The following is a 16,143-nucleotide window of genomic DNA, read 5'->3' as shown; positions in this document are numbered from 1 at the left end:
TTCTCAAATCAGTGTATTCGGTGTTTTCTGTCTTGAGCCAAGTTCAGACCTAAGCAACTAGTCGTAGAAAAAATATTGTATTTCATCTAGCGAGCGTTCAAATACACAAGGCATGCCGTTGATAAGTTTATTGGAAATGTCACAAATGAGAGTGACAGTTCGTGTTGTATATACATCTTGTTTTATTTGCGCTGTTCTTCGTATTGTATTATTCATGTTTTCAACAAACTACAAATTGTTTAAAATACGTTCAATTTGTCTTTTAGCTCGGTGAGTAACGTGACGTTAAGAGTGACATGGCCTTTGCAAAGTGAGCTCTACGACTTACGTTACTACTCTTTGGTTTTAACAAACATCGTAGGTGACATTTCTCTTTTATTTGACATCTTTTTATACAGAATGTCCCAGAACTCGTGAAAGAGAAAAAAGACAATAATTCTAAGCCAAAATTTCGAAACAAAAATTTTCTAGCTCAAAAAATAATCGAGTTAAGACGAAAAAATCCAATCCGGAAGCTAAACGGAATTTGAAAATTGGTAACTAAGAACACATACTATCGTCCATTGGTCAGGTGAACATTACACTTTCGTTGCCCAAGAAATTGGGATGGCTTTTTACTCCACTTCAAGAGTAAGCTTTTGAGATTGGTTATTTTATCCTTTCTCAAATACTATTAATCTTAATCAATTTTTGTTTTAAAATTTACCATTTTTACCAACAATTTGTCAGCACCCTCTCTTGTTCTCTGGGTCATGAGTTCTGCATAAACTAGCTATTATGATGTATTTTTCATGTTTTTAGTATTTTTCATGTTGTATTTAATCCCACACTTTGTATTCAATTAAAAAAAAAACTTTGATTAACTGTTTTATTCGAAATCAGAGAAAAACCATCAAAACTTGCAGATACATAATTACAAAAACCCAATTTATTTCTTCAAAGGTAACAAGATTCAATTTGGAGCTATATTTTCTTAGCCTTCAACCAAATTTCACCTTCTGCTGCCAATACGAAAGAATTGGGCTTCATCTTCAGAGGCTCCTTTGTCTTCCTGTCAACACTAAACTCGTATTGTCTTACCAAAGAAGCTAAACCAACTTTTGTTTGCATAAGCCCAAATCGCATCGCTGCAAAAAATTAGGTACCACTTCATTCTTGGTCGTTCCTACTCACCTATACAAACTCTCGGTCCTTCTCCAAAAGGAAGATACGCATAACCATGCCTCTCTTTCTTCTTCTCTTCAGAGAACCGCTCAGGATCAAACTTCTCAGGCTCAGGGTAGTACTCTTCGTCATAATGAATCCCAAGGACCGGTACAAAAACTCTTGTACCTTTTTCTATGACGACGTCTTCATCCGGAACCTTGTAGTCTTTGACACACTGTCGTACCAAGAAAGACGCCGGAGGGTACATCCTAAGAGTCTCGTCAATAACTTGATCCAGGTACTTCATTTCTTGGATTGCTTCGTACGTGATGGTACCATACTTCTGCACAACTGTCTCAACTTCTTCTCTGACTCGCTCCTGGATGTCGGAATTTCGCCCGAGCTCGTAGAGAGCAAAAGCCATAGTGGTGGAGGACGTTTCAAAACCGGCTACAAAGAAGACGAAGCTTTGAGCAGCGATCTCTTTGATAGTCAAACTGTCTCCTGAGTTTCTAATGTTGACCAACAGCTGAATGAAGTCGTTGCGATTGATACTGTTGGTCTCGCGGTACTTCACAGTGTCCTTCACCAGGTTCATGAAGAAGTGAGTCACGTTTCGGGAAATCACTGTGACTTCGAGTTTTTTCCCCAACTCGGGGTAAGTTATGGCAAAGATGAACTTTACCATTTCCCATGGTGTGGGTGCGAAGACCTTCTTCCCGAACTCCCGGAACAAAGAATTTTTTTCTTCAAACGTGTTACAATCCAAACCAAAAGCGCAAGTTCCTATGATGTCAGTGGTGAAGCATCCAGAAACCTCCTTGATATCAATTGGGATATTTCCCTCTGATTCGACTTTTCGGAGAAGATTCGGGACACAATCCACCAAGTTCTGGAACATCATCTTCATCTTACCTGAGGTGAAAGTCGGAGTGAGTTTGGTTCTTAAGATCTTCCACTTCAAGCCTCCCATGTTGAAGAGATTGGCAGTTAGAGGATCATCCCTCTCGTTACTGTACATCCCGCGGTCGGTAAAGTACTGAAAATCCTTCGTCAACACGTTTTTGACATAGTCAAGATCCACAAGCATGTAAGCCGGCGACGTGAGCAAGTAGAGTCCACCGTGCTTCCACCCTCTGGTCTTCATGGTATCATATTGGTGCTTCAAGAGAAAACCAGTGTGCTCCGTTCGGGTCACCGGGTTCGTATCAGTACCAAATGGTATTGATGGTACCAGGTGGTAGAAGTTTCTGCGCTTCCAGTACTGGAATTTCCATTTATAGTACGCTATGATGATGATGACCATAAGCGCGGTGGTCATGAAGATGTTCCATAGTATCATGCCTGATGAAGCACTAAACTGTTATGGTAGTCAAATGAATTGGTGTTGAGTAAAGTTAAAAACAAGTTTAAGTAACTGCGTAGTCATTAGCCTTCTGGACACAAATTAATAAGTGGACTTCAAAGTGTTTTGATAGGTATAAAAAAGGAAAAACAGTGGCGCCACATATAATACTGTTTGGACTCTTTTTTGAGTTTCTTCAAATACGTCAGATTGTGACTGTTGAAAATTTTAAACACATTTCAAACTTTAAAATCTGTACTAATCAAAATACATTTTAACATCAAAAGATTTTTCTTGGTATTATATCCTCTCGGCGTTTAACCAAACTTCGCCTTCCGCCGCCAGTACAAAGGAATTAGGTTTCATCTTCAGAGGCTCCATGGTCTTACTGTTAACACTAAACTTGTAGCGTGTTAATAAAGAAGCCAAACCCACTTTTGTCTGCACAAGTCCAAACCGCATCCATACAAAATATGTTTTGGTACCACCTTCCTCTACTCGTTCCTACTCACCTATACAGACTCTTGGTCCTTCTCCAAAAGGCAGATAAGCATAACCATGCCTCTCCTTCTTCTTTTCTTCAGTGAACCTCTCAGGATCAAACTTCTCAGGCTCAGGGTAGTACTCTTCGTCGTAATGAATTGCAAAAACTGGTATGATAACACTTATATCTTTCTCTATGACGATGTTTTCGTCAGGAACCTTGTAGTCCTTAACACATTTCCGTAATATAAAAGCAACCGGAGGGTACATTCTAAGAGTTTCGTCGACGACCTGGTCTAAGTACTTCATTTCTTGAACTGCCTCGTACGTGATGGTACCATGTTTCTTCAGAATAGTGTCAACTTCTTTCCTCACTCGCTCTTGAATGTCAGGTCTTCGAGCAAGCTCGTATAGAGTGAAAGTCATGGTGGTGGAGGACGTCTCAAAACCGGCCAAAAAGAAGACAAAGCTTTGGGCAGCCATCTCTTCGATTGTCAAAGCGTTCCCTGAGTTTCTCATGTTGATCAAAAGCTGCAGAAAGTCGTTGCGATTGATTTTGTTGCTCTCTCGGTACTTAACAGTGTCTTTGACAAGCTTCATAAAGAAGTCGGTGACGTCTTGGGATGTCACAGTAACTCCGAGTTTTCTTCCCAACTCGGGATAAATGTTACCAAAAATCATCTTCGTAATCTCCCATGGTGAGGGTTCAAAAGCCCTCTTCCCATACTCCCGGAACGGGGAGTTTTCTTCTTCAAACGTATGACAGTCCAAACCAAAAGCACAAGTTCCGATAATATCGGTGGTGAAGCAGCCCAACACTTCTTTGATATCAATTGGGGTACTTCTCTCCGACTCAACTTTCTTGAGAAGATTAGGAACGCAGTCCACCAGGGTCTGGAACATCATCCTCATCTTCCCTGACGTGAAAGTTGGCGTCAGTTTCGTTCGTAAGTTCCTCCACTTCGGGCCTCCAATATTGAAGAGATGGGCACTCAGAGGATCACTCTTCTCATTGCTGTACATACCTCGATCTGTAAAGTACTGAAAATCCTTTGTCATCACGTTTTTAACATAGTCGAGATCCACGACCATGTAAGATGGCGACATGAGAAAATAAAGTCCACCATGCTTCCATTTTCTGGCCTTCATAGTATCGTAGTGTCTTTTCAGGTGAATTCCAGGGTGTTCTTTCCGTACCACCGGGTTTGAGGCGGTACCAAATGGTATTGATGGTACCAGACATTGCAAGCCTCTTCGTCTCCAGTATTGGAACTTCCATTTATAGTACGCTATAACGACTACCACCGCAGATGCGATAATCATGAAGATGTTACATAGTACCATAGCTGCAGAAAAATATTTTAAGAGCAAACACTGTGACTACGTGATTGATTTTAGATAAGCTAGTGTGAAAATTGTGAAAGCGAAAGTACTTGAACTAGTAATCAGCGCTATCTGTGTCGGCAACGAAGATAAAACGCTAAACTTATCTCAAATTAGTAATTAGTTCTTCTGCTTAAGTCATGGTACTATGGAAGTTTTTCACGTCCATCGTGTCTTTGGTTGTCGTAATCATAGCGTACTATAAATGGAAGTTCCAATACTGGAGACGAAGAGGCTTGCAATGTCTGGTACCATCAATACCGTTTGGTACTGACTCGAATCCCATGGCCCGGAAGCAACACAGTGGTTTTCTCTTGAAGAAGCAGTACGATACCATGAAGACCAAAGGATGGAAGCACGGTGGACTCTACTTTGTCACCTCTCCGGCTTACATGGTCGTGGTTCTGGACTATGTCAAAAATGTCATGACGAAGGATTTTGAGTACTTTACCGATCGTGGGTTGTACTGTAACGAGAAGAGTGATCCTCTAAGTGCCAATCTTTTCAAGCTTGGAGGCTCCAAATGGAGGCAGTTACGTACGAAAGTAACGCCGACTTTTACCTCCGGGAAGATGAAGATGATGTTCCAAAACTTGGTCGATTGTGTCCCGAATCTCCTCCAGAAAATCGACTCGGAAGGTAGTACCCCAATTGATGTTAAAGAACTCTTGGGATGCTTCACCACTGACGTCATAGGAACTTGTGCTTTTGGTCTGGACTGTAAGACTTTCGAAGATGAAAACTCCCCGTTTCGTGAGTACGGCAAGAAAGTCTTTGAACCCTCACCGTGGCAACTCATGAAGCTGCTCTTTATTACGAATTTCCCCCAATTGGGGAAGAAGTTGGAGGTAACTGTGACGCCCCAAGACGTGACGAATTTCTTCATGAAGCTTGTTAAAGACACTGTTAAGTACCGCGAGAGCAACAATATTAATCGCAACGACTTCATGCAGCTTTTGATCAACATGAGGAACTCAGGAGATGCTTTGACCATGGAGGAGATGACGGCTCAAACCTTCGTCTTCTTTGTAGCCGGTTTTGAAACTTCCTCCACCACCATGGCTTGGGCTCTCTACGAGCTTGCACGTAAACCCGACATCCAAGAACGGGTCAGAAAAGAAGTTGAGGCGGTTCTGAAAAAACACGGTACCATCACGTACGAAGCAATCCAAGAAATGAAGTACTTAGACCAAGTGATTGACGAGACCCTGAGGATGTACCCTCCAGCGCCTATCTTGACGCGAAAATGTGTTAAAGACTACAAAGTTGCTGATGAAGACATCGTGATTGAGAAGGGAACAAAAGTTTTCATACCAGTTCTTGGAATTCATTATGACGAAGAGTACTACTCTGAGCCTGAGAAGTTTGATCCTGAGAGATTCTCTGAAGAGAAGAAGAGGGAGAGACGTGGTTATGCGTACTTACCGTTTGGAGAAGGACCGAGAGTTTGTATAGGTGAGTAGGTACGACCAACAGGAAGGTGGTACCAAAATATATTCTGCAGGAATGCGATTTGGGCTTATGCAGTCGAAAGTTGGTCTGGCTTCCTTACTGAGGTACTACCAGTTTAGTGTTGACGAGAAGACAAAGGAGCCTCTGAAGATGAAACCCAATTCTTTTGTGTTAGCAGCAGATGGTGAAATTTGGTTGAAGGCTAAAAAAATATAACAAAAAATTAAATTAAATTATTAATTAAAAAATTAAGCAAAGAGTTTAAAGAAAAATCTAAAAACTCAAAAAGACTTAAGTAAAATCTCTTAAAAAAGAATCAATATTTGAATTTCCTGCGACCTCTTTCGGCCCTTTCGTCTTTTAGATCAGCAATATAACTCACAGTGTTCTCATACCTATGAAAATAATTAGTTTGGCTACCAAACGTAGGGTGTGAACTTATCATCGACATGTAGTCTTTTCCACAGCCAATATTGTTTGTTTTTTTCTTTACGACATACCATTGATCCTTTTTAAGTAATGTTGAAAAATAAATTAAATCTTTTATCTTATAATAAGCTGAGACATACGTTTTTTACCTCCGCGAAACTCTCTACTCGGAGGAGTAGCGTTCCTGTACATGCATTTTAAAGCTATTTTGACAATTTCATATCAAATTTTTTCTACAAAATTAGCACTTGTTGCAAAATAGTTGCAAAAAACAAAAGTGAGAGTCGTTGTGATTTTAACCTCAAGTTTTAGAGTATAATATGCAATTTTGGATTGTCCTATAAATGTTCTATCAAATTAAAGTAATCGTAAGTTGTTGTGAATCGTCAATAATTTTTTAAAGCCATTTTTAAAATTAATAGACTGATTTTGCGTTAATTTTGCTGGGTAGTGTACATAGTTAAAAACTCTAGAATGTGCGCCTTTTTCTCAACAATTTTCCAGTTTGCTAAAGTTAATATACGAGTGAAAAGTAAAAAATTTCCCTATTTTCATAGCTGTAACACAAAAATTACTAAAATTACGAATTGTAGTGGTGGATGTCACAACAGTTTGCTTCCTCTTAAAAATTAAAATTTCTAGATTATTTTTTTGACCCGATAAAATTTTCCTAAAATCTTGGTTAATTCTACCAGATTGCCCGAAAAAAAAGCTCAAGTAAAAAAGCAAAATAGTTATTTGTGTACCAAGACCAAAAAATGTTTCTTTTTTGGGCGAGCTTTATTTTAATGACCGAGGCGACAGCCGAGACCATAAAAAAAAGGCGAGAGCAAAATGGCACGTTTTGGACGTGTTACAGACAAGAGTTTTTAGGCGACATCATTAAATTTACAAGTTTATTAAATCTTATTTATGATTTATTGATTTAATCATTTATAACAAGTAAATAATTGTTAATATTTATGGATCCTTCAAAAAAGTTTATATTTTCATTTTGATGTTGTTGCAGCAGCACTTTCGTCACTGCTAGACATGCAATAGTTTAATACGTCTTTGTTGTACTTTACAGCGCTTTGTCGATTTTTTGTCGGCCAAAAAACTATCATTTTCGTCCGCATTTGAAAACTGAAATTTCAGCTTTTAGTTAAAGTCGCCTAAAAATTTAATTTTTGTTAAGGTCGCCAAAAAAATAGTTATTTGTGTACCAAGGCCAAAAAGTGGCACTTTTTGGCCGTGATACACACAAGATTTTTTAGGCGACATCATTAAATTTACAAGTTAATTAATTATTATTTATGATTAATTGATTTAATCATTTATAACAACTAAATAATTGTAAATATTTATGAATCCATCAGAAAAGTTCATATTTTCTTTATTTACATTTGCACTTTTGGCTTGTGTAGCTTCACAATTTGTATGAATTAGGTTTGATGTGCTTTTTGGTATTGTTGCAGCAGCACTGCTAGACATGTTCATTTTCAATAATTCAACGTCTTTGTTGCACTTTACAGCAGTTTGTCGCTTTGATTTTACCCAAATAATTATAAAATTGGGGATAATGTAGTATGCAAAACTTTGGATAGATAGACTTACTTTTAGGCCGGTTTTGAAGGCTAAAAATTCCATTATCAGTTTAAGTCGCCTAAAAGTATTTTTTTAAGAATTTCTTCAAATCCGAACCTGATAGAGAAGAAGAGACTTCAAATTCAGAATCAGAAAGCCATTCCACTTCTCCAATTGGGTTGACTAGTAACTTGAAGAACTTGAAACAATCTGGGCTTGGAGACGAAAATAAAAGAAAAAAAATTAGACCTTTATTTACACCAAGTTCTCTATTTTCTGTGCCGTCAGCCACACTTCCCCCTCAGCCGCCAAAATAAAAGCATTACTCTTCATGGTCAAAGGTTCATTTGTTTTACTGCTCACACGAAACTCGTACTGCCTCACCAAAGAAGCTAGACCAACTTTAGACTGCATAAGCCCAAATCGCAGCCCTAAAAACTCAAATTTAGTACCACTTTCTACGTGGTGTCCTTGCTCACCTATACAAGCTCTCGGTCCCTCTCCAAATGGAAGATGAGCATACGCGTGCCTCTCCTTCTTCTTCTCTTCAGAGAACCTCTCCGGATCAAAGGTCTCAGGCTCAGGGTAGTACTCTTCGTCATAATGAATTGCAAGTACTGGTATCGAAACCGTCGTACCTTTCTCTATGATAATATCTTCTCCAGGAACCTTGTAGTCTTGAACGCAGCGCCTCATCAAGAATGGTAACGGAGGGTACATCCTCAGAGCTTCGTCAAGAACTTGGTCCAAGTACTTCATTTCTTGAATTGCTTCGTACGTGATGGTACCATACTTCTTCAGAACAGTCTCAACTTCTTCCCTCACTCGCCTCTGGATGTCGGGTCTTCGAGCAAGTTCGTACAAAGTGAAAGTCATTGTGGTGGAGGACGTCTCAAAGCCCGCCAAAAAGAATACAAAACTTTGAGCAGCAATCTCTTCAATCGTCAAAGCATCACCGGAGTTCTTCATTGTGATCAAAAGCTGAAGAAAATCGTTCCGACTGAAGTTGGTACTCTCTCGGTACTTAACAGTGTCTCTCACGAGCTCCATGAAGAAGTTCGTGATGTCTTTCGAGGTGATTGAGACGCGGAGGTTCCTCGCCAAGTCAGGGAAGCACAAAGTGAAGATCATTTTGAAAGTTTGAAGAGGTGTTACTTGGAAGGCCTTCTTCCCGTACTCCCGAAACGGTGAGTTTTCGTCTTTGAAAGAGTTACACTCCAATCCAAAGGCACAGGTTCCGATAATATCAGTGGTGAAGCACCCCAAGACCTCTTTGATATCAATGGGGGTGCTACCCATCGACTCTATTTTCTGGAGAAGATTCGGGACACACTCTACCAAGGTCTGAAACATCATCTTCATCTTCCCCGAAGAGAACGTTGGAGTTAACTTGGTCCTCAACCTCCTCCACTTGGAGCCTCCAAGATTAACCAGATGGGCACTAAGAGGATCAGTCTTCTCATTATAGTACATTCCACGATCAGTAAAATAAAGAAAATCTCTCGTCATTATATTCTTAACATAGTCCAAATCCACCACCATGTAAGATGGCGTCAGAAAGAAGTAGAGTCCGCCATGTTTCCATCCTCTGCCTTTCATCTTATCGTAATGAACCTTCATTCGGTACCCAACCTGCTGGCGCTTCTTGAATGGGTTGGTACTGGTACCAAACGGAATTCTCGGGGTCAAGAATGGTAATTTGCGTCGTTTCCAGTATTGGTACCGCCACTTACAGTACCCAACGACGATGGTGAGGAAAGTTGCGACGAAAATGAAAAAGTACGACAGTACCATTGGTACCATCTCTAGAAACAACAAAATTAGTGTTTGTTGAGCGAAATTGGTACTTTATCTCACTGTTTCTAGGTTAGGTGACGCCTCTTCTCGTTGTACCGAACCGGAATAAATTAGTTTAGTCATCCTGATAACACCAACTTGAGTGAAGAATGTTGATCAAGTGCAATGATAAGAAAAAATAATTTCGGTGAGACAATAACAAAAACTAAAATAAATATGTTAATTTATTATATAAAATTAATATAAATACAACGAAGATGAACAGAGAACTGATGAAAATGCAACTGGTTATACAATTTCGTATAGTTGGCTGCCTGCCTTAAGTACTAAACTCGCCGCATCATTCTTTAAGTGCTCCATTAATTAATCTCTCATTTTATCACAATTAACGTCAATTAGATCGGTTGCGAGTCCAACCAGATTCCGCCCTTGGCTGTTAAAATGAACGCATTCTTCGCCATCACCAAAGGGTCTTTTGTCTTCGGATTCACCGTAAACTTGTACTTCTTCAAGAGAGCAACGATCCCCACTTTAGACTGAAGGAGTCCGAATCTCATCCCTATAAAAACGTGTAGTACCTTTGATAGTCACGGTAGTACTTACCTATACAGTTCCTGGGCCCTTCACCGAAAGGAATGTAAGAGTACTGCGGTCTACTATTCTTATTCTCTTCAGTGAATCTGTCAGGATCAAACTTGTCGGGATCCGGGTAGTACTCTTCGTCGTAATGGATCCCGAGGATTGGTACTATCACCCGACGCCCTTTCTGGATGGTAGCTCCAGCTTCCGGAATCGGGTAGTCTTTAACACAGGTCCTAGTGACGAAAGGAAGAGGAGGGTACTTCCGGAGACTCTCTGAAAAATAACAGTGAGATAGTGTTGTCGACAACACAAAAAAGTCGTACCTTCAATGACTTGATTCAAGTACTTCATCTCATTGATGGCATCATAGGTAATCTCGTGGTTGTGCCTCGACAATACAACGGAGATCTCCTCTCTGAGCTTCGTCTGGATGTCTTCATTCTTCGCCAATTCGTAGAGAGTGAACGTCATGGTGGTGGAGGACGTCTCAAAACCCGCAAGAAAGAAAATAAAGCTCTGCGCGACGACTTCTTCAACCGTGAGCGTGTACCCGGCGTCGTTCTTCAAATCAATTAACAGTTGCATGAAGTCCGGGCGCCGGTAGTTGTTCTTCTCGCGGTACTCCATGGTTTCTTGCACCAATTTAGTGAAGAAGTCGGACACGTCGCTGGAGACCTGTCGGATCCCGAGGAGTCGCCCCAAGTTCGGGAAACTCGACACGAACGTCATCTTCAGCGACCTCATTTTCGTCGACGTGAAAACCTTCTTACCGTACACACGGAACGGCGAGTCCTCTTCTTTGATGGTGTTGCAATCAAGACCAAACGCGCAAGACCCGATGATGTCGGTGGTGAAGCGCCCGAGGAGTTCTTTCACGTCGATTTCGGCGGTTTTTCGTTCCATGGCTTCCATGAGAAGACCCACGCATTCGATGAGCACCGGAAACATGCTCTTCATCTTCCCGGAAGTGAAAGTTGGGGTTAACTTCGTGCGGAGGTTCTTCCAGCGGGTGCCTCCGATGGCGAAGAGGTGGGCGCTGATGGGGTCGGACTTCTCATTGTAGTACATCCCGCGGTCGACGAAGTACTGGAAGTCTTTTGTTACCACGTTCTTCAGGTACTCCAAGTCGATGACTAAATAGACCGGGCTGGCGAAGAAGTAGAGACCGCAGTGTTTCCAGCCTTGCTTCTTTGCGTGGTTGTACAAATCCTTGATGTGGTACCCGATGGATGCCGTCTTCTTCGACGGGCTCTGGAGGTTCCCGAACGGTACCGATGGTACTATAAACGGGACGCTCGTTTTCGACCAGTACTGGTGCTTCCATTTTATGTAACTTATCACTACGATTAGTATCGATACGAGCACTGTGAAGATGTGGAAGAACACTGTTAGTACAGACATGGCTGGAACAAATGTGGTACTGTTGCTTCGGTGTATTTAACGATAACGTTATCACTAGTTGACATATCTTTTACTCATCAGTACGACGAAAATCGTCGGAATGCTTCTAAGTATACCTATCAGAACCGGTCGTTGTTTACATCGCTAACAAATTAATATCTAGAACGTGATTTCCGAATGAATGATAATGTTTTTGTTGTTGAACAATGAATGGCGTCACGAGAATTTTAATTAGAGGATTTTGTGGTTTGAAGTGTGAGTACTGTAGTCACGCTGAATGTTTGATGTGAATGAGGTGGTACTTGAGAATTTGAGTAAAAATGCCAGGTGGGGAACAAAGTCTGAAAAAAGTGAAAGTAATGGTACTGTCACAGTGAGTAGGGGAACGTGGAGCAAAATGGTTATTAATTGAATTTTTTTTATTAAGTTCTCCTGCTACTCGGATTCACATTTTTATTATTTTTTATTTACTGAGTTTACCTTTTTATCCTCGTCATATTTTTACTTGCTCAGTTTTCTTAGATTCACAGTTTCTTATTTTTCTAATTTATCAGTTTATTTGGTTTCTTTTGTCGTTATTCCAGATCTAGTTCCTCGGGTTTTTTAGATTTTCGGTTTTCTCATCTTCATAGTTAATTTTTTTATTTCTTTATTTCTTTGAATAGTAATGCCTTTTATTTCAGTGGGTTTAAATTTTAATTTGTCTTTATTATATTGTTTGAGAGTTTTTTACTTTATCAAGCAACTAACTTTTCATGTAACTTATGTCTTGATTTCGCGGTTTTTCAGTTTGATTTTTTAGTATCTCATATTTTAATTTTTCAGTTTTCTCAGGATAACAATTTCTAAGATTTTCAATTTCCTAGTTTCTCAGTTACATTTTTAACGTTTTCAGGAACTCAGTTTATTAAACGGCAAATTTCCCAGGTTCACAGTTTTTTAAGTGTTCAGATTTTTATAGCTACTTTTACAGTTTCTCATTATTTGACATTTTTCAGGTTCTTTTAGTCTTTTAGTTTTTTTCAAGTTCATTGTTAGTCAGTTTCTTATTTTTTCTACTTCACAAATGTTTTATTTCTTCGTTTCCCGGATTCTCATTTTTCCAGTTTCTCAGTTTTTGATAAAATTTTGGGATTTTATCTTTTTCAAGATCTTAGTATTTCTTTTTTCCAGACCACAAAATTTCCCAATTTCATAGATTTTGATTTTTTTATTTTTTTAGTTTCTCTGGTTTTTAATTTTCTACTTTCCCATATTTTTAGTTTTTTAGCTTTGTTATTCAAGTTTCTTAGATTCTCGTTCTTCTAGTTTATCAATCTATAAGCATTTCAAATTTTTAGCTTTTTGTGTTTTTATTTTGTCTTTTTCTCAGTTTTTTGTTGCTCATAAATATTTGGGTCATATATTATTTTTCTCAGCATTTTATTTTTTTAGATTACAAGTTTCCGATTTTTCAGGTTTTTGGTTTTAGGTTCTCATTTTATTATGTCCTATTTTTACAGTTTCTCATTTTTGCACTTTATCAAGCTACATATTTCTCATATTGATTTATTTCATAGTCTTCTATTTTTTTTAGTTTTTCAGCTTTTTAGTTTCACAGTTTCTCATTCTTCCAGTTCATCAACGTCCCAATTAATCAGGTTATTAATTTCCAATTTAGCGTTAAATTTGGGGAGCAGTGTAGTTTAATTAATGATTAAAATGAAATAATAATTAAAAATTGTTTTCAACTAATCTAAATGAAATAAACAATCAATAATTTAGAAAAAATACACCAATTATTGTGTCCTAAAACGAAGTAATGAGAAAACTTACTCTCCGATATCAAATTTATACGACAATATGATTTTCACACGCTCAATTAGCTGATTTTATGATTTTGTGTGTATTTTATTAAACAATGATTTATACAAGCTGTGCCAGAACGCTCGCACTTCCTTTTAATGGAAAATTCTTCATCAAAATCTAAGTTGATTGATGTATCAGGTCCTTACAGTTTTTGACTTAATAAGCTCTTTAAGTTGGCCAATCACAGCCCATGAATCGCTGGAGAGCATTCTGTTGTTAAGTTACATACGAAAAATTTTCCTAAAGGAATTGCGAGCGTCTGGAATACCTGTGTAGGTATAGAATTCCCAGTGGAATAAGGTTATATGGCCTCCATAAACCTATTTAACTTCGTTTAAGAGTTAGCTACCCACCATACTTTGTACCATTGGCAGAGATAACTTCCATTGGTAAAATGATGGGCACGCTTGTAAATCAAAGACCTGCTGTAATCCGGGGAAACAGCCAGATGTAAACTAGATAGCCAGGCAAGAATTTTTAATTTATGATGGGGGTAGTTTGGATAATTTCGCCTATTGAAAGAGAAATGACTCCACAACAATAGCGTAAGCACTGACTGATGCTAAGAATGACGAGAGTGACATAACCTAATTCTAAAGAAGCCACCATCACCACAAAAACAACATAAAATTGCTGTACTTGATATTTTCAATGTACGCAATTTCGTTTAAAATCGGTGTCCACTTGTCCACCTTCACACATTTATTCAACGTAATGGACCAATAGAAATAAACATAAATGAACGTTTTATGCTTGAATTACTTTGGGGTGTTTACTTTTAAACGGAGAAACACGCTAATCGTAAAAGAACCCCGTTTCTTTTTTAGGGGAGAACGCACGAATGCGAAAGAACCCCATGGATGGTCAGCTCAGTCTCGTCGGTTAACCGACGGGTCAGATTGACAATTTGCAGTTCATCATTTGGTCTGTGGCTGCTTTTGCGTGGTCTCACGATCTTCGTGTTCTTCCACAGTCATGGTTCCTTTTCTTCGGTGGTTTTCTTCTTTCTTCTTGTTTTCTTCGGTGGCCTTTTGTTTCGGTGGTTTTTCTTCTTTCTTCTTCGGTGGGTCTTGTGTTTCCAGTGTGGGACCTTTTCTTCTTCTTCTTCTTCTTCTTTCTTCTATTCTTCTTCCATTGCGAGTCTTGGCCTCTTGAATCTTCTCGTGGTGGTTTCCTCTGTTTGCTTCCGAATTGTTGGGTTGTCATGTTCTGCTGCCTTCTCGAAGTGCCTCCTGGCGATCTTCTGGATGACATCTTCAATGGGTGGAATCTTCAGGTCGTTGTGGATTTGTTCGTTGGTCATGAACCATGGGGCGTCGATGGCGTTCCTCAGGGTCCTGTTCTGCACGATTTGGAGTTTCTTCTTTCTTCTTTCGTCTGCTTGGTTCCAGGTTGGTGCTCCGTACGTCATGGTGGGCCTAATAACAGAAGTGTAAATACGTATTTTGTTTTCAATACTTACCTTACTCCTCCGGTTGAGGAGTGGGTAGAGTTCCTGGTTCGTTGATGTGCTTCGTTGATGTGCTTCTGGAAGTCAAGTTTTTGGTCCATGGTGATTCCAAGGTACTTGACTTCCGTCTTCCATGGGATGTCTTCTTCGCTGAACTTGATGCTTCTTATTGGTTTGTGCTTCTTTGGTCTCTTCGTGAAGATGATTCCGTTGCTCTTCTTCCCGTTGACTTTGATCTTCCATTTTTCTGCCCATTTTTCGATTTCCTCCAGGTGGGTGTTGATCTTCTTTGCGAGTCCTGCGGTGTGTCTTCCTTGGGCCAGGATGGCCGTGTCGTCCGCGAACGTTGCGATGACGGTGTCATCCGTCGTTGGAACGTCCGCGGTGTAGAGCAAATACAGGAGCGGCCCTAGGACAGAACCCTGAGGGACTCCTGCTTTGCTCCACTTCTTGGTGGATTCCTCTTCGTTGACTTTGACCTGAAAACAGCGATTAGTAAGGTACGAGTGGATTAACTTACCGTAGGCCAACGGGATCCGGAAATCGATAAGTTTCCGGACGAGTCCTTGCAATTTGCAGTTCTGGATGTAGACATCTATATCGAAGAGGTTGCCGTCAGTAGTTAGGGACTAGTAGTCGCGTGCGCCAACTACTTGTAACAATATTAAACTTTGAATCGAAATTAATTGTTCAGTAACTCTTTTAAATTAGGTAAGCCAGTTAATTCGGGTTTTTGTTACTTTGGATTTACTCCACCTACTGTACAGGGTGTTTGGTAAGTAAAGCATCAAACTGTAACAGAAATACAAGGTGTTTATAAATGTTTCTAGCATCAAGGGTGGCTATGAAAAGTCAAAGAAATTTGCCGTTCATTACAAATGTGGGTTTCGATTTGTCAACTGACATTTGCAGTTAACCTCAAACATGAAGCAAAGTAAATTTTGAGAAATAAACTGTTCCAGTTGTGGTTTAAAACCTGAAAATTGAAAACTTGGACACTAAACCATAACTAAAACGTTATTGAACTAAGTAACATTATAAATAATTTTCAAGATAGTTATATTCACTATGTAAACAAAGCGGCAAAATATTGTACGACAGGAATTCCAAAGCCAAGCCTGATGCTAGAAACATTTATAAACACCTTGTATTATAAAGGTGGCTGTAATTAAAATCTCGAAGATTTTTTTTCTGCAGCACTTCTAGTAACCTGTAGAAGGACGTAAAAGTAACCAATCAGTTTGGATATTTAGAAAATTTA

The 16,143-nt window shown here is 39.4% G+C and overlaps 5 protein-coding genes across 6 annotated transcripts; 1 reads left to right on the top strand and 4 right to left on the bottom strand.

Moving 5' to 3' along the window:
• Positions 1-854: 854 nt before the first annotated feature.
• Positions 855-2,497, bottom strand: LOC148177069 (putative cytochrome P450 6a14). The gene is made up of 2 exons (XM_088032523.1): positions 1,174-2,497; positions 855-1,127 (listed from the first exon to the last, which is right to left on the bottom strand). The coding sequence occupies exons 1-2, from the start codon at positions 2,486-2,488 to the stop codon at positions 964-966; spliced, it is 1,479 nt and encodes a 492-aa protein (XP_087888649.1). The 5' UTR covers positions 2,489-2,497; the 3' UTR covers positions 855-963.
• A 324-nt stretch (positions 2,498-2,821) lies between these two features.
• Positions 2,822-4,660, bottom strand: LOC148177068 (putative cytochrome P450 6a20). Of its 2 annotated transcripts, none has more exons than XM_088032526.1 (2): positions 3,004-4,660; positions 2,822-2,888 (listed from the first exon to the last, which is right to left on the bottom strand). In XM_088032526.1, exons 1-2 carry the CDS (start codon positions 4,316-4,318, stop codon positions 2,860-2,862), a joined length of 1,344 nt encoding a protein of 447 aa, XP_087888652.1. In that variant the 5' UTR covers positions 4,319-4,660; the 3' UTR covers positions 2,822-2,859. The 2 variants fall into 2 exon arrangements, with proteins under 2 accessions (XP_087888652.1, XP_087888650.1); XM_088032524.1 differs by having other exon boundaries at positions 2,876-2,932.
• Positions 4,438-6,125, top strand: LOC148177067 (cytochrome P450 6a2-like). The gene is made up of 2 exons (XM_088032522.1): positions 4,438-5,812; positions 5,862-6,125. The coding sequence occupies exons 1-2, from the start codon at positions 4,498-4,500 to the stop codon at positions 6,023-6,025; spliced, it is 1,479 nt and encodes a 492-aa protein (XP_087888648.1). The 5' UTR covers positions 4,438-4,497; the 3' UTR covers positions 6,026-6,125.
• Positions 6,126-8,041: 1,916 nt separating this feature from the next.
• On the bottom strand, positions 8,042-9,777 carry LOC148177066 (putative cytochrome P450 6a13). The gene is made up of 3 exons (XM_088032520.1): positions 9,662-9,777; positions 8,284-9,607; positions 8,042-8,235 (listed from the first exon to the last, which is right to left on the bottom strand). Exons 1-3 carry the CDS (start codon positions 9,722-9,724, stop codon positions 8,060-8,062), a joined length of 1,563 nt encoding a protein of 520 aa, XP_087888646.1. The 5' UTR covers positions 9,725-9,777; the 3' UTR covers positions 8,042-8,059.
• Positions 9,778-9,807: 30 nt separating this feature from the next.
• On the bottom strand, positions 9,808-11,850 carry LOC148177065 (cytochrome P450 6a8-like). The gene is made up of 3 exons (XM_088032521.1): positions 10,507-11,850; positions 10,205-10,456; positions 9,808-10,160 (listed from the first exon to the last, which is right to left on the bottom strand). The coding sequence occupies exons 1-3, from the start codon at positions 11,582-11,584 to the stop codon at positions 9,997-9,999; spliced, it is 1,494 nt and encodes a 497-aa protein (XP_087888647.1). The 5' UTR covers positions 11,585-11,850; the 3' UTR covers positions 9,808-9,996.
• Positions 11,851-16,143: the final 4,293 nt, after the last annotated feature.

The sequence above is a fragment of the Gnatocerus cornutus genome, chromosome 3 (genome assembly GCF_029298725.1).
Source record: "Gnatocerus cornutus isolate USDA-ARS CGAHR chromosome 3, icGnaCorn1.1, whole genome shotgun sequence".
Lineage (NCBI taxonomy): Eukaryota > Metazoa > Arthropoda > Insecta > Coleoptera > Tenebrionidae > Gnatocerus > Gnatocerus cornutus.
The sequence above is the reverse complement of the archived record's forward strand: the minus strand, read 5'-3'. Positions and strand labels throughout refer to the sequence as shown.

Bases quoted from the DNA above. Each gene is read 5' to 3' on its own strand.
- LOC148177066 (XM_088032520.1), bottom strand. From the start codon at position 9,724: ATGACTAAACTAATTTATTCCGGTTCGGTACAACGAGAAGAGGCGTCA. The intron at 9,608-9,661 runs GTGAGATAAAGT...TTGTTTCTAGAG, and splicing joins CGTCACCTAACCTAGAAACA to ATGGTACCAATGGTACTGTC. The intron at 8,236-8,283 runs GTGAGCAAGGAC...TTGAGTTTTTAG, and splicing joins GGGACCGAGAGCTTGTATAG to GGCTGCGATTTGGGCTTATG.
- LOC148177067 (XM_088032522.1), top strand. From the start codon at position 4,498: ATGGTACTATGGAAGTTTTTCACGTCCATCGTGTCTTTGGTTGTCGTA. The intron at 5,813-5,861 runs GTGAGTAGGTAC...TATATTCTGCAG, and splicing joins AGGACCGAGAGTTTGTATAG to GAATGCGATTTGGGCTTATG.
- LOC148177069 (XM_088032523.1), bottom strand. From the start codon at position 2,488: ATGATACTATGGAACATCTTCATGACCACCGCGCTTATGGTCATCATC. The intron at 1,128-1,173 runs GTGAGTAGGAAC...AATTTTTTGCAG, and splicing joins AGGACCGAGAGTTTGTATAG to CGATGCGATTTGGGCTTATG.
- LOC148177065 (XM_088032521.1), bottom strand. From the start codon at position 11,584: ATGTCTGTACTAACAGTGTTCTTCCACATCTTCACAGTGCTCGTATCG. The intron at 10,457-10,506 runs GTACGACTTTTT...GTTATTTTTCAG, and splicing joins CTTGAATCAAGTCATTGAAG to AGAGTCTCCGGAAGTACCCT. The intron at 10,161-10,204 runs GTAAGTACTACC...ACGTTTTTATAG, and splicing joins AGGGCCCAGGAACTGTATAG to GGATGAGATTCGGACTCCTT.
- LOC148177068 (XM_088032524.1), bottom strand. From the start codon at position 4,318: ATGGTACTATGTAACATCTTCATGATTATCGCATCTGCGGTGGTAGTC. The intron at 2,933-3,003 runs GTGAGTAGGAAC...GGACTTGTGCAG, and splicing joins AGGACCAAGAGTCTGTATAG to ACAAAAGTGGGTTTGGCTTC.